The 14683-nt window shown below is 43.0% G+C and overlaps 1 protein-coding gene across 1 annotated transcript in view; it reads right to left on the bottom strand.

The window, feature by feature from the left end:
- The window catches only part of xpnpep2 (X-prolyl aminopeptidase (aminopeptidase P) 2, membrane-bound), a 109640-nt gene that overhangs the window by 24605 nt on the left and 70352 nt on the right, over positions 1–14683 (bottom strand). The window contains exons 14-16 of the mRNA XM_068047966.1: positions 9012–9083; positions 5426–5486; positions 1990–2059 (exon numbers count right to left, since the gene is read on the bottom strand). Of these exons, the coding sequence (XP_067904067.1) occupies positions 1990–2059; positions 5426–5486; positions 9012–9083 (203 nt within the window). The remainder of the gene's footprint in view (positions 1–1989; positions 2060–5425; positions 5487–9011; positions 9084–14683) is intronic.

Genomic DNA, 14683 nt, shown 5'->3' with positions numbered 1-14683 from the left:
ATATAATTAACTAGTTAGGTCACAGCTGGAGTACTGCGTGCAGTTCGGGTCACCGCACTATAGGAAAGATGTGATTGCAGGGTACAGAGGAGATTTATGATGATGTTGCCTGGACTGGAGAATTTTAGCTATGAGGAAATATTGGATAGGCGAGGGTAATTTTCTTAGGAACAGAGGAGGCTGGGGGGGCGGTGGGGGTAGACCTAATTGTGGTGTATAAAATTCTGAGTTGTCTAGATAGAGTGGATACGAAGGCCCTATTCTCCTTCATTAAGGGGTCTACAACTGGGGGCATAAATTTAGGGTAAGAGATAGGATGACACAAAGATTGGCCGAGTGGTTAACAGTGAGGTGGAGTGTCTTGGGTAACAGGAAGATATAGACGGGATGGTCAAATGGGCAGAAAAGTGGGAGATGGAATTTAACCCTGAAAAGTGTGAGGTGATACACTTTGGAAGGAGTAATGTGACACGGAAGTATTCAAGGAATGGCCTGACACTGGGAAGTTCCGAGGAACAAAGGGACCTTGGCGTGTTTGTCCATAGATCTCTGAAGGCAGAAGGGCAGGTGAATAGGGTGGTGAAAAAGGCATATGGGACACTTGCCTTTATCAATCGAAGCATAGATTACAAAAGCAGGGAGGGCATGTTGGAGTTGTACAGAACTTTGGTAAGGCCACAGCTGGAATACTGTGTGCAATTCTGGTCGCCACATTATAGGAAGGATGTGATTGCACTGGAGGGGGTGCAGAGGCGATTCACCAGGATGTTGCCTGGGATGGAACATTTAAGCTATGGAGAGAGGTTGGATGGGCTTGGGTTGTTTTCGCTGGAGCAGAGAAGACTGAGGGGTGACCTGATCGAGGTGTACAAGATCATGAGGGGCATGGACAGGGTGGATAGGGAGCAGCTGTTCACCTTAGTTGAAGGGTCAGTTACAAGGGGACACAAGTTTAAGGTGAGGGGCTGGAGGTTTAAGGAGGATTTGATAGACAGGTCAGGTGTCTTTAATGTATCGGTGCAGACTCGATGGGCCGAAGGGCCTCTTCTGCACTGTATTATTCTGTGATTCTGTGATAGCAGATTTAGAGGGGATTTGAGAGAAAATTCTTTCAGCCAGAGGGTGGTGTGGATCTGAAACTCACTGCCTGAAAGGATGGTAGAGGCAGAAACCCTCATAACATTTAGAAAGTACTTGGATATGCACTTCAAGTGCCGTAAACTACAAGGCTACGGACCAAGAGCCGAAAAATGGGATTAGGCTGAATGACTGCTCGTCGGCAGGCACGGACACAATGGGCCAAACCGCCGCCTTCTATGCTGTAAATTTCTATGATTCTATGAATGACGAACATCAAATAAAGTTAATACAAAATGTTAAAATAGAAATAGTGTATGGTATTGCTTTATGATAGTTTTGCAAGAATATCCTTCAAGGAAATCATTGCTTACATTGTCCTTCAACCAAAAGTCAGTTGTGCTCTGACTAGTACATATTAACGCCCTGGTGGGTTAGTAACTCTTCCACAGGTAACACAATGGATCATTTCCAGGCCATATTTTAATGAAATAGGCTGGAATTACCTCGGGACTAACTTATTGCAGAATGTCTATTCACCACTGTATCAGCCAATGAATTGGAGGTGGGGCAGCACTTGCGGCGGAACTTACAGCAAATAGTCTATTTTATAGTAAACAAAATCTATTTACTCAGAAATCAGAGTCTGTTTAAACAACGCACTATGGCAAACAGTCTACAGAGTCTATTTAAAAAGAGTCTCTGATTGAAACTTCAGCAAGATCTTCTGATAAAAGCAGGGTGATTTCTCCAGCAAAAAGCAGTGAGTGGAGGACAGTTACATAGTACAAATTGATAATTTCTCCAGAAAATTGCAACGAGTGGACAATAATTACATACAAATTACATACAAAGCTCCCTGCTGATAGCACACATTCAGAAATAGTCTTATTCATTCCATTGTTAACCTACCAATTGTTCCAGCAGGAAAGATAGATCGAGCCAGATCAATTTGTCCCATCAGCACCCGAGTGTAAGCTTCCTGATAAATATAGAAAAATAAACCATTTGTTAAGATCATTCTAAATCTATAAATTAGAGTGAGATTTTAATTGTGTTACTTGAGGAAATTTGTTGTTTTAATTAAATGCAACTGATTTAGGTATTTTGGCGCAATTTCAGAACATTGCCCAAGAAGTAATTGTTGACAATTCATCCCAAGAGAATATCGGAATAAAATAATTTGTTCTAAGTATTTAAACATTGTTACAATTTATTCAAATATAATGAGAATTTTAATAATTAATATTAAAGATATAAGAGGAGATACAAACCAAACTGCTTTTGAATTGAGTGGAGGAACAGAGACCTACAGTTACATGAATCTTTAAAGGAAGGAGTCCAGTTGGAAAAAGAGGCAATAAGGGGAAAATGGTATTCCAGAATTTGTAAGATAAACATTGAATAGAAAATCAGATAAATGACGATGAATTTGTACAAGCCTTTGGCTAGGCCGCAGATGCAGGATTGGAGGTGATTTTGGGCATCATATTATAGGAGAAATGTTGGAGCTATGGAGGTGGTATGATGGTATGATGATACCAGGAATGAGAGAATGTTAGGGTAGATGCCATGGATTCCTGGTGTGTGCTCCTGATGTGCAAAACTGTTAACACAGGAGCAGAAATTTGAAAAATCTACCCTATTATCTGAATTGTAAACTTAAGGGGCTGGATTTTACCAAGCCGTGGCAGCCCCCCTGCCGCTGGGCAATGGGACCCAGATTTAAATATTTAAGTTAACGAGATGAATACATTTAAATCAACTTACCTTGAATCTTCCGGGCCCTGCCACATTCTTTGGCGCGGCGGCCGGCAATCCGGCGCCTTCACGTCCCCGTCTGGGGAAAGCAGGCATGACACTGGTGGGGAGGGAGGAGGAGCTACGATTTTTACTGCAGGGGGCGGGGTCAAATAAGTATCATCATTGTAGGGGATGGTGGGAAGGGGTGCACTTTCAACTTTATGGAGTTGGTGGGGGGAGTTAGGTCAGAATTCAAAGATAACTGTTTTTGGTGGGGGGGGGGGGCAGGGGGGAGGGCAAAAACTTCTGTAATTTTTATTGGGGGGTTGGAAAGGAGTGTTATAATTTTATTTTGTAAATTTTGGGGGGGTTTACTTTAAAAATTCAAATTTGCTGGCAGGGCTGGCTGCCCTTTAAAAATCGTGCCAGTGCCTGCGGACAGGCAGCTAATGCCATTCTTGGCGACGGACATAGAACCACAGAAAAATTACGAGACAGAAGGAGGCCATTCATCCCATCGTGTCCATGCTGGCCGAAAAAAAACTAGCTGCCCAATCTAATCCCACCTTCCAGCACCTGGTCCATAGTCTTGCAGGTTACAGCACTTCAGGTGCATGTCCAGGTACCTTTTAAAAGAATTGAGGGTTTCTGCCTCCACCACCATTCCTGGCAGTGAATTCCAGACACCCACCACCCTCTAGGTGAAAAAGTTTTTCCTCATGTCCCCTCTAATCCTTCTACCAATCACCTTAAATCTGTGCCCGCTGGTAATTGACCTCTCAGCTAGGGGAAACAGGTTCTTCCTGTCTACTTTATCTAGGCCCCTCATAATTTTGTACACCTCCATTAAGTCACCCCTCAGCCTCCTCTGTTCTAAGGAAAACAACCCTAGCCTATTCAATCTTTCCTCATAGCTGCAACTTTCAAGCCGTGGCAACATTCTTGTAAATCTCCTCTGTACTCTCTCCAGAGCAATTATGTCCTTTCTGTAATGTGGTGACCAGAACTGTACGCAATACTCCAGCTGTGGCCTAACCAGCATTTTATACAGTTCCAGCATTACATCCCTGCTTCTGTATTCTATACCTCAGCCAATAAAGGAAAGCATTCCATATGCCTTCTCCACCACTCTATCTATCTGTCCTGCCACCTTCAGGGACCTGTGGACATGAACTCCAAGGTCTCTCACTTCTTCTACCCCTCTCAATATCCTCCTGTTCATTGTGTATTCCCTTGCTTTATTTGCCCACCCCAAATGCATTACCTCACACTTCCCTGGATTGAGTTCCATTTGCCACTTTTCAGCCTACTCAACCAAACCATCGATATCATTAATGATTAATAAAACGTGATTGGCGGGGGTGGGCCACCCCGGCTATTTAAATGCACTGCTGTGCGAGAGGTCGCAACAGCTCTTTGGCATGTGGCCTGCGCATGTGGGCCACCATTTTCTGAGCTCGCTGCTGGGAGTAATGGCGGGCTCTTAAAAGCCCAGCCGTCCCTTTTGTAAGAAGTGCCACAATTTTTTTTAAAATCCAGCCTTTCCTTTGAGAGTTCAGGGTTGCAGTCCTGGTCTGAACCCCTGGTACATTTTCAGGGCTACATAGTGGGAACCTTGTTCGAGTGATTAGGAATAAGAACCTTGGCTAATTTTTCCCTCCCTAGACTGCGGGGCTGGAATTTTATGCCTCCCCAGGAGCGGACTGGGAGGTGGGGGGGGAGGACGTAAAATCGGTTCGGATGGTGGGGGTGCCATGCCCAATTAATGGCCATGTAAGGCCTCTTTCTGCCACCCCTGGTATTTTACCAGCGGTGGATGGGCACTTCGGCACCTGGGGAGGCTGCTCAGTAAAACTTGATGGCCTCCTTGCAGGATGTGGGTGGGGGGCCCATTCTGGTCAGGCACCCTGTGCCCCATGGAGGGTCCCTCCCACGGTATGGGCCAACCACACTGTAAGTCACCCCTGCCCTCTTCATTGAACCCCACCCTCCCCCTCACCAAGGCCTGGCGGATTGGCTCCAGTGAGACCTGACTCCACTTACCTTTCCTGAGACTGATTTCCATGGTTCCTCTTCTCACTGGGTGCAGTCCCAGCAGTGGCCATCGCTCCCAGTAATGTTGCTGGGACTGAAGAGCTCCTAGCCCTCTGATTGGTTGGCAGCTTTTGGAGGCGGGCATCCTGCCCTCAGAAGGGCAGAAGCCACGACTGCAGACAATTAATTGACTGAGCCATGCAAAATACAATCACGGCTTCCAGGGCCGGTGGAGGCATGCTCACCACCCTTGGCTTTCCAGCTGGTGGGTGGGGCCACCACCTCTACATAAAATTCCAGCCCGAGTGTCGAAACCAGTTCTAGCCCATCTATTGCCACCTTCACTTGGACCAGCTAACCCAATTACATGTTGAGGATAGAAGTTGGGACATTCTGGTCTATATGGCTGAGCTTCACATTGTGCTGTGTATTTAAGAATTGAGTCACTGTGGAGCTCAAGAGAAAATTGTTTAATTTAAGGCTCCAACTATGTAATCCCAGCCTTGATGATCATTTCAACAGAAATCTGCACAATCAAATGATAACCTAGACAGACTTGCGAGTCACATACCTTCTGAAAACTGGTTGGAGTTCCCCAGTGTAATGTGCGGGTAATATCAGTTGTTCCATCTCTAGGATTATAATATAAAGTGAGAATGCTTTTTGAAAAAAAAGATTCATATGTTAAAGACTATCTTTTTTGTTTCCTCCAGTGTAACTTGGTAAGAACAATGGAAAATTTCCTCCAATCGCTATTTCTAGCAAATGATGAATGTGATCTTTTAGCACCTTTTCACATCTTTCGGAAACATCCCAAAGCACTTCAACCACAGCAAATTTCTTGGAAGTGCAGTTATTTTGTGATGTTATGTAAGCAAATGTGGCAGCTATTTTCTATGAAGCATTTTGTACAAACAGCAATGAAGAGAATGAGCTGTTCCTATGTGTTTAAAATGAGTTGAGGGAGGGATTTTGGTAAGCAAACCAGGAGAACTTCATGCTCCACTTTGTATAGTATCTTGGGATTCAGAAATACAGAGCACAGAAAATCTTCCTGCAACATTTATGCTTTCACTAATACATTACATTCAGAGGAAACCTTCCCACTACCTAACACAAAACATCTCATTGCAGCGGTACTGATTGTCAGGTGGTGATCTAAAAAGGTACAGAATTTGTTTATCAAGCCTATGTTGATGGCTTGGATTTTATGGTCAGTGGTGAAGTGATGGCTGTCACTGCTGACTTCAAGGAAAGCTACCCACAAAGATGTGGCAATTTCTGAGGCATGGATTTCTCCTTTCTTGATGTTAGTTTGAAACTGGTGCCAATTCAAGGGGATCTCTAAGCATTCATCAGCAGTGATATTGTGAAGTAGGGTAAGGAGCCAAACACATTGAAGAATTCTCATAGACAGCAAACCAGGAAGTAAAATGCACTGATTATCCTTCATTTTTGACAAATTTTACGGAGACTGAAATGCAAATTAGATGCTGAAATATCATAAACAAACTTTAAAAGAATATTTATTTTGTTAAAAAAAACTATGGAAATTTTATCATAATAGAAAAATGGAACATTACACAAATATAGAATTAGTTTTTCAGGGTCAAAAAGGTTGTTCAGCAGTAGTCATGACTCAGCATGTCGTTAAAAGTTCAGTTGCACCTAAGTAACAAGGTATACCTTTATTGGGGGTTTTTAAAAGAAATATTGCAGAGTAAAGGGCAAGTTCTTGTCAGTCCAGTGATTTCCAGAAGATTGCTGTCTGCGGGCCTTTCAAGAGCGCACTCTGTGGAGGATCAGGGAATCACTGACAGCAACTTCTGGATTTCTGCACTTAATTGCACATGTGTGGACTCCAGAAGTTGCTGTCAGTTTCATAGGGTAATGGTAGTAAATGCTGACAGTTTCTCTGTCATTACAATCGCAAAATATGGGCCAATGACTTCAAGTCTGGACCTTCAGGTAATGCAATTCCATATGTTTTTGTTGGATGAGGTTTGACTGATAAAAGACTGAATGAAACATCATTTAATGTTACACAGGGAATGCAAAAATGTATGTGTGATTCACCATTTGAGAATTTGTTTTTATTTTGTGAGGTTGTACCATTTTACATCACTTGGTGAGCAGCGCTAGTGCCAATGCCTTCTGTGAGTAAACCTGAATATCACCTGATCAAACAGAACAGTTAACTTCTCCTCTGTCTCAATTTTATCAATACTGCTATGGTCAGTGTTGCACTGCACTTTGCTCTTCTGTTCTTATTAAACTGAGAATATCCTTCCCTACACATTTTCCTGTTTCCTTGCATTTTCACTCTGTTGAAATCAAGAATTATCCCACAGTTTACAACTTTAAATCATTCTTACCCAGGACCTCAAAACCGTGAAAATCTTTATCTCCTTCAGTCTTTCCTTTCTCCCAGAATCTGTGGGCTTTTAAAAACCCAATCTTAGCATCATTTAATTATAACCTCCTGATTTACCTAAATTCTTTCTTGCTTTTTTCAACATTGATGATGTCCTGTACTATGGGGGCTGTCAGCTTTCACGTTGGTTTCATTAAAAACAAACTGCGATATTTTAAAGTGGATTTCTTTTAATTAAACATCATAATATGATAGAATCTAAAGAAAACTATCAATACTTTGAGAGAATCATCTTCAGCTAATATAGAATTGTCTCAGTTTAGACAGGCATCAAGATCGGCGCAGGCTTGGAGGGCCGAATGGCCTGTTCCTGTGCTGTACAGTTCTTTGTTCTTTGTCCCACGCTTCCCCCACCAACCCTCTTGAGAGTCTAAGGCCCGCTTTCTATTTCTGTGTTTGTTTCACAAACAATCTCAATTTAGAGCTTAAATGAGCTATGCATTAAAGCAGGGTTCAGACTAAATTGTCATCTGAATTTAATTTATTTTGTTTCATTATGATATTGGGCTGGATTTTAAGAAGCCCTTGATGTTGGGATCTGTTGGGGGGGGAGGGGTGGCTGGCAGAAGATGGTCCCAGATGAGGCCCACTACGGACCTTAATGCTGGCAGGGCCTGGCCTGATCCTCCCGATGGCAGTGAGGCACTGTGGTGGCCTCCCTGCCACTGGGCGATGGGACCACAATTTGAATACTTAAATCAATTATAATAATTAATTTAAATAAACTTACGTCGTCCCCTGATGTCCCGCTGCAATCTTCGGCCCGCGGCGGCATTCCCATGCTTCAGATCCCCATCCGGGGAAATGAGGCACAACACTGGTGGGGAGGGGGGAGGAGGTAAGTTTATCAGTGCGGGGGGGGGAGGTGGTGAGGGACAGTGTCAAATAAACATCATGGGTGTAGGGGATGGTGGGAAGGGTTGTAGTTTAAAGTTTGTGCAGTTTGGTGGGGGAGGGTCAGATGGTAAAGGTAAGTGATTTTGGGGAGGGGCAGGGCAGATCATTAATTTAATTGTTATTGGGATGGGGTGGGAGATGGGCAAAAGAAATGTTTTTACTTAATTTAGTTCATTCTATCTTTAAATATTTAAATTAGCTGGTGGGGCTAACAGCCCTTTAAAAACAGCGTCAGTGCCTGCACACAGGCAGCTAACGTCATTTCCGGGGATGGACAACCAGCCCCCTCCACATGATCGGGGTGGGGGGGGGGGGCGCAGCCCGCCCCAGCTATTTAAATTAGCCGCCGCGTTTGGAATTGCAGTGGCTTCAGCCCATTGGGTCAAGGCTCATTCTGCAGGACAATAGCATGGCTGAAAAGAGTAAAGAATAAAAAGTAAATCTGGAATTAATGATTAAGGGACGGAAGGATTTCCACAGCTTTGAGATTCTGAGAAAGAATGAGTTATTGCATGAGTCTTGAGAGCTGATTTCCCACTGGACGCTCCTGTCAAAATGCAATGCTTGCAGCGAGTATCAGTCAAGAATTGTCTGCCTGCAACCCCTGATTATTCTGTGCAGCTGCTCTAAATTATACATGTGGTTTCTGAGTGAGCCTCAATTTTGTACATGTGCAGTTGGCGCATTGTTGCTGAATCTACCCTGCAGCATACATGGAGTAAATCTTCAACTACAAGAATTGTTTCTGCAATATAAAAAGGTCATTAGCCGAATGTACACTGGTACTTCATACTGCTACTGCTTGTGTGTGTGTGTTGATACTTACAGGTACTGTCCTCCAGAATCTATCAGGTACATCTCATCTGGAATCAGCTTCCTGTTGGTTTCATTGTTGGGGCTAAGCCAAAAAGTGGAAAAAAGAGTCAGTGAGACTGGCAACTCAGTTCGAGTAAAACAGTCTCAGGTTTGAATAAATAGCCCGGCCTGAAACTTTCACTTGTTGATGATTTTTAAGTTTTAACGGTGCACTTATTTTAACATGTTTTGAATTTCTAAAATAATAAAAGTAGCCTTTCATCCTCTCTGCATCCTCAAAATGCTGAAATCAAGACTTATTGAACCATGCCCTTACTCTAACTCATTCTTTTCCTTAACCTCAAATTCCATAATTCCATCGTTCTTCTCTTCCTCCCAACATCCAGCCATTCAAAACTCAAGCTCCATATCATCTAATTCCTACTTGCTGATTTGGGTATTGTTTTAGGTAAAATACTGGGGAACACAATTGAGGAACACTGCACACAACACATTGCAGCATCCAATCTATATTTTCTCTATGTTTCTGTCGCTCTTTTGATTACCACTTCTTTGAAATGTCCTCTCTTGTTTCTCCTAAACTGCAAATACGTCAGCAACAAAGTCTTCTTCCTAACCCTGCCTTCATAGGGTTAAAGTCAAGATTGAAATAACACTTGGAAGTGAAATTTCTCTTGGTGGACAAAGTATGTTGACAGAACCATAAAAGAAATTTAATGGGACTGGCACCATGATGGTAGGGTTGCCAATTCTCCCAGATTACCTGGGAACCTCTCAGAATGGGGTTTGGATTTCCTGGGCGCTGCTGCTAGAAAGGCACTTTCACTGAATGTTGAGACCTGATATTGGGCCTTGGGGCTCATCATTCAGGGATCGTACCTTTGTGCCCCATGTGCCAAAAAAATGGGTGTGTTTGAATTTCTAGGGCTGAATCTCTGACTTATCATGAGCAACGCTACAACAGATCTGATGGTTTAATTAAGGAAATCTTCAGCAGCAGGGCAATCATTGACAGGATGGAATTATTCTGTTTGTCTTGTGAGATAATTTACTCGGCTGCAATACTCTGTACAAATCCAGGATTCAAAAGTTATAAATTCTGAATCTATACTGTCGACGTTATTCTTAAATGAGGCTGCTTTTTTCATTTCATATGAATTAATCCACAAAATGTCAGGAGTTGAAGAATGACGTGTGAAGTGTGGTTGAAATTCAATCTGTCACTAGAGCCAGTTGTGATGCAGCATCCTTTGTAAATCCTGTAAATTTACAGTCCTGTGAATTTCCACACTTACTGTGTGTGGTACAGTTTGCTGCCTGAATGTTGCAATGCTATATGAAAAGTCCCAGAGGCAGTAAAAGTGCTAGTTTCTGTGTGGATCTGAGCAGTAACAAGTCATCTGTCTGACAGGAATAGTCCAGTTAGCAAGGAGTAAAATTTCTCTTTTGACAAAAACAGAGGGGCTGTCCCTTATTCTCTATAATTAATGACCCATTAATGAAATTGCCAGAATATGTGGCGATGAAACATTCAATGCCTGAGAATATGATTTCATTAGAGGGCCAGTCGTTATTAAGAAAACAAAAATTCTGTCATTTTTAATTAAAAGAGAAATGTCACTCTCTCTTGAATGTATGCCTTCTGGAATTTAAACCTTTTGAACACTATTGTTAAATAGACCTTGTGAAAAGGTGCATCTGGACTGGAAATTAGGTTATATTTGTTTGAAGATGATACAATCAGCTGCTATCAAGGTCAAGTTTTGAACTCAGCCATTGACCTTCAGAAAAGCTACGTTAATACAAACGGAGGAGGCAATTTCATGTCAGAATAACAATATTTATTTTAGTTGCTCGCAAGGCCGAAATACTTTTATTTTGCCACAGCCTAAATGGAATGGGACTTGAAAAAATAATAAATATACACGTGCTAAATTATAAAAAAGAGCTTCCCATGGATCAGAGTCATGGCTGCTGTGCCATGTTGTAGAAAGAATGCACTTTATTCTGTTGTATTTCTTTGATATTAAAATGCGCTAAAGGCTTGATTGCAGTACTATCAGGAAACTAAACCCAATTCCCTGCACGAGACCGATTAAACTGGGTCTTATTGTGCATCCCTTTAACCCCAACAGATAATGGAATTGAACAATCAACTGGGGGTAAAAATGGAAGCCATTCCCACCATTCAGAGTTCATATCCCCACATATTGGAGAACAGGATCTGATGAGGTGACAACTCAAGAATGGCCCTATTATAAGCCCATGATATGCGAAAGCGAGTTATTACATGAATGGAGGGAAAAAATTTCACTCCATCCTAGTTCACAAAGACACTCTACTTCTCTGGGCTGATTGTTCAATTCCATTATCTTAATGCCAAAGGCATCAAAGGATATGGGGAGAAAGTGGGAACAGGGTACTGAATTAGACCATCAGCTATGATCTTTTTTGAATGGTGGAGCAGGCCCGAAGGGCCAAATGGCCTACTCCTGCTCCTATTTTCTATGTTTCTATTCCATACAGATAATGCACCCTATCTAATTCCCCACATTTTCACAGAGACACTCTCTCCTCCACCAATATTTCCAGGGCATAATGACACTCTTCTCCATCTCTTCTATCAATATAACCTGGCATTATTTTCCCCCTCCCAAACAGTTAAAAATGATACTCTTCTGATCCCCACCCCGAACATGAACGTGGGATTTTTTTTCTCTCCCAGTTCAAGCTGTCATGGCTTTCCCCCAACTTCAACCCATTCAGTTCATGCTGGTGCTCTTCTCGTCACAGAAATTTATGCTGAAACTTCCTTCCTCATCCCAAAACACTGCTCCCAGTTTCCCAGTGGGACCTTGGATAGTGAGGAGAGAGGAGGTAAAAGTGCAGGTATTACACCTCCTGTGATTGCATGAGAAGGTGCTGCGGGAAGGGGACGAGGTGTTGGGCCCCCTTTTTTATTTTCAGTTCTTTTTTTCTTTTTTCTTTTTATTTTATTTTAGTTTGTTTCATCATTCATTTTTCTTACCATGTGCCTGCCCACTGTTTTTTTCATGTTTGTGCTTAGGGCCAGGGATGTTCATTTTTTCTGTCCATTAACACCCTCTCTGCACTAACGCTTTGGCTTTCAACACTCCATTAACATACCGTTTGCCTTTGCTCCATGACTTGGTCAGTTATTCTCTGTGACCCTGTCCTATCAACACCTTCACTTTTGTTAACTCTTGCCCCACCCCAGCTTTATTTGCTTAAAACCTATTAGATTTCTAACTTTTGCCAGTTCTGATGAAGGGTCACTGACCTGAAACATTAACTCTGCTTCTCTCTCCATAGATGCTGCCAGACCTGTTGAGTATTTCCAGCATTTCTTGTTTTTATTTCAGATTTCCAGCATCTGCAGTATTTTGCTTTTATTTTATCCCAGTTTCTCTTTTTCTTCTCACAGCAATGCAACACTTTCAGATGCTGTACCCTTCACTCTCTCTTTCATGTCCCTCTTCCAGCTCCCATGATTGCCATCCATTTCCCCTTCTTTCTTCCTTCAGTGCTCATAACTGAGTCCTGTTGCTGATGTCAGTTATTTCGGCTGTAGGTCAGAATTCCTGTTTTTGTGGGAATTCCTGCCTGTAGCATGCAGCAGAGAGAATCAATTGGATTAACAGCAGGACTTGGTAGGAGGAACATTGAAGGAAGAGGATACTTTTGTTAGCAAATGCTAACACATGGACAAGCTGACGGAACACTGACTGTCAGCATGAAATGTTGGGATGTTTGTCTGGAAGTCTGCTGAAGGAGATGGACAGCTCTGACACAGCTGGTTTGGTCTCAGTTTCCTAAGGCTCCCTACTTTATCATTCCGAGAGCCTGGGATGGTAGACCAACACTGCATATCAAAAGAACCTGACTCTTGATCTTGTGCTACCTGATATCATAGGCAACGTTTTTTTAAAACTCTTGATGGTCCTTCTCAGGTGGCCAAATAAGGCAAATTCCAACACAGGTATGTCGCAACTCACCTGTAGGTATCAGCAAACAGTCAACACCTCAAAAGCTTACTCCTGATATTACTTCTCTCTAACACACAAAGTAACACTGGCATTGTTTATAAGGTTGACAGTAATTGATAGGCTTACATAATCAAGACTGACATCTAGCATGCATTTGGAACTTCACACCTCCACATTTCAAAGGCATCACACATGGTCTCAGAGATCGTACACTTAAGGGCCTCAAACTACTACACATCAGTAGGGAAAAAATCACTTACCTGTTTCATATATCCAATTGCTAACTGTAAAAAATACTAGTAATCAACAGCAAATTGAGTAATCAAATTCTTCAATTATTTTTTAAAGTTACCATTCATAAGTAGGTAAATACTAGCAAAACTGACCAATCAAATCACTTAAATAATTTTTCCCACTGCTTTCGTATGCAATTTTCCTTCTTCACTTGGGTCAGTTACACTGATAGTAATAACTTTTAGAACTGAGCAAATAGATAAAATTTGAAACAGGGCTGTGTTCTCGCACCCACACTTTTTGGGATTTTCTTCTCCCTGCTGCTTTCACATGCGTTCAAGTCTTCAGAAGAAGGAATTTTCCTCCACACAAGATCAGGGGGCAGATTGTTCAACCTTGCCCGTCTAAGAGCGAAGTCCAAAGTACGGAAAGTCCTCATCAGGGAACTCCTCTTTGCTGACGATGCTGCTTTAACATCTCACACTGAAGAGTGCCTGCAGAGTCTCATCGACAGGTTTGCGGCTGCCTGCAATGAATTTGGTCTAACCATCAGCCTCAAGAAAATGAACATCATGGGGCAGAATGTCAGAAATGCTCCATCCATCAATATTGGCAACCACGCTCTGGAAGTGGTTCAAGAGTTCACCTACCTAGGCTCAACTATCACCAGTAACCTGTCTCTAGATGCAGAAATCAACAAGCGCATGGGAAAGGCTTCCACTGCTATGTCCAGACTGGCCAAGAGAGTGTGGGAAAATGGCGCACTGACACAGAACACAAAAGTCCGAGTGTATCAAGCCTGTGTCCTCAGTACCTTGCTCTATGGCAGCGAGGCCTGAACAACGTATGTCAGCCAAGAGCGATGTCTCAATTCATTCCATCTTCGCTGCCTCCGGAGAATACTTGGCATCAGGTGGCAGGACCGTATCTCCAACACAGAAGTCCTCGAGGTGGCCAACATCCCCAGCTTATACACACTACTGAGTCAGCGGTGCTTGAGATGGCTTGGCCATGTGAGCCGCATGGAAGATGGCAGGATCCCCAAAGACACATTGTACTGCGGGCTCGCCACTGGTATCAGACCCACCGGCCGTCCATGTCTCCACTTCAAAGACGTCTGCAAATGCGACATGAAGTCTGTGACATTGATCACAAGTCGTGGGAGTCAGTTGCCAGCGTTCGCCAGAGCTGGTGGGCAGCCATAAAGACGGGGCTAAAGTGTGGCGAGTCGAAGAGACTTAGTAGTTGGCAGGAAAAAAGACAGAGGCGCAAGGGAAGAGCCAACTGTGTAACAGCCCCGACAAACAAATTTTTCTGCAGCACCTGTGGAAGAGCCTGTCACTCTAGAATTGGCCTTTATAGCCACTCCAGGCGCTGCTCCACACACCACTGACCACCTCCAGGCACTTACCCATTGTCTCTCGAGATAAGGAGGCCAAAA

This window comes from Heterodontus francisci, chromosome 15, assembly GCF_036365525.1.
Source record: "Heterodontus francisci isolate sHetFra1 chromosome 15, sHetFra1.hap1, whole genome shotgun sequence".
NCBI classification, from domain to species: domain Eukaryota; kingdom Metazoa; phylum Chordata; class Chondrichthyes; order Heterodontiformes; family Heterodontidae; genus Heterodontus; species Heterodontus francisci.
This window is presented reverse-complemented; position numbering and strand designations above follow the sequence as displayed.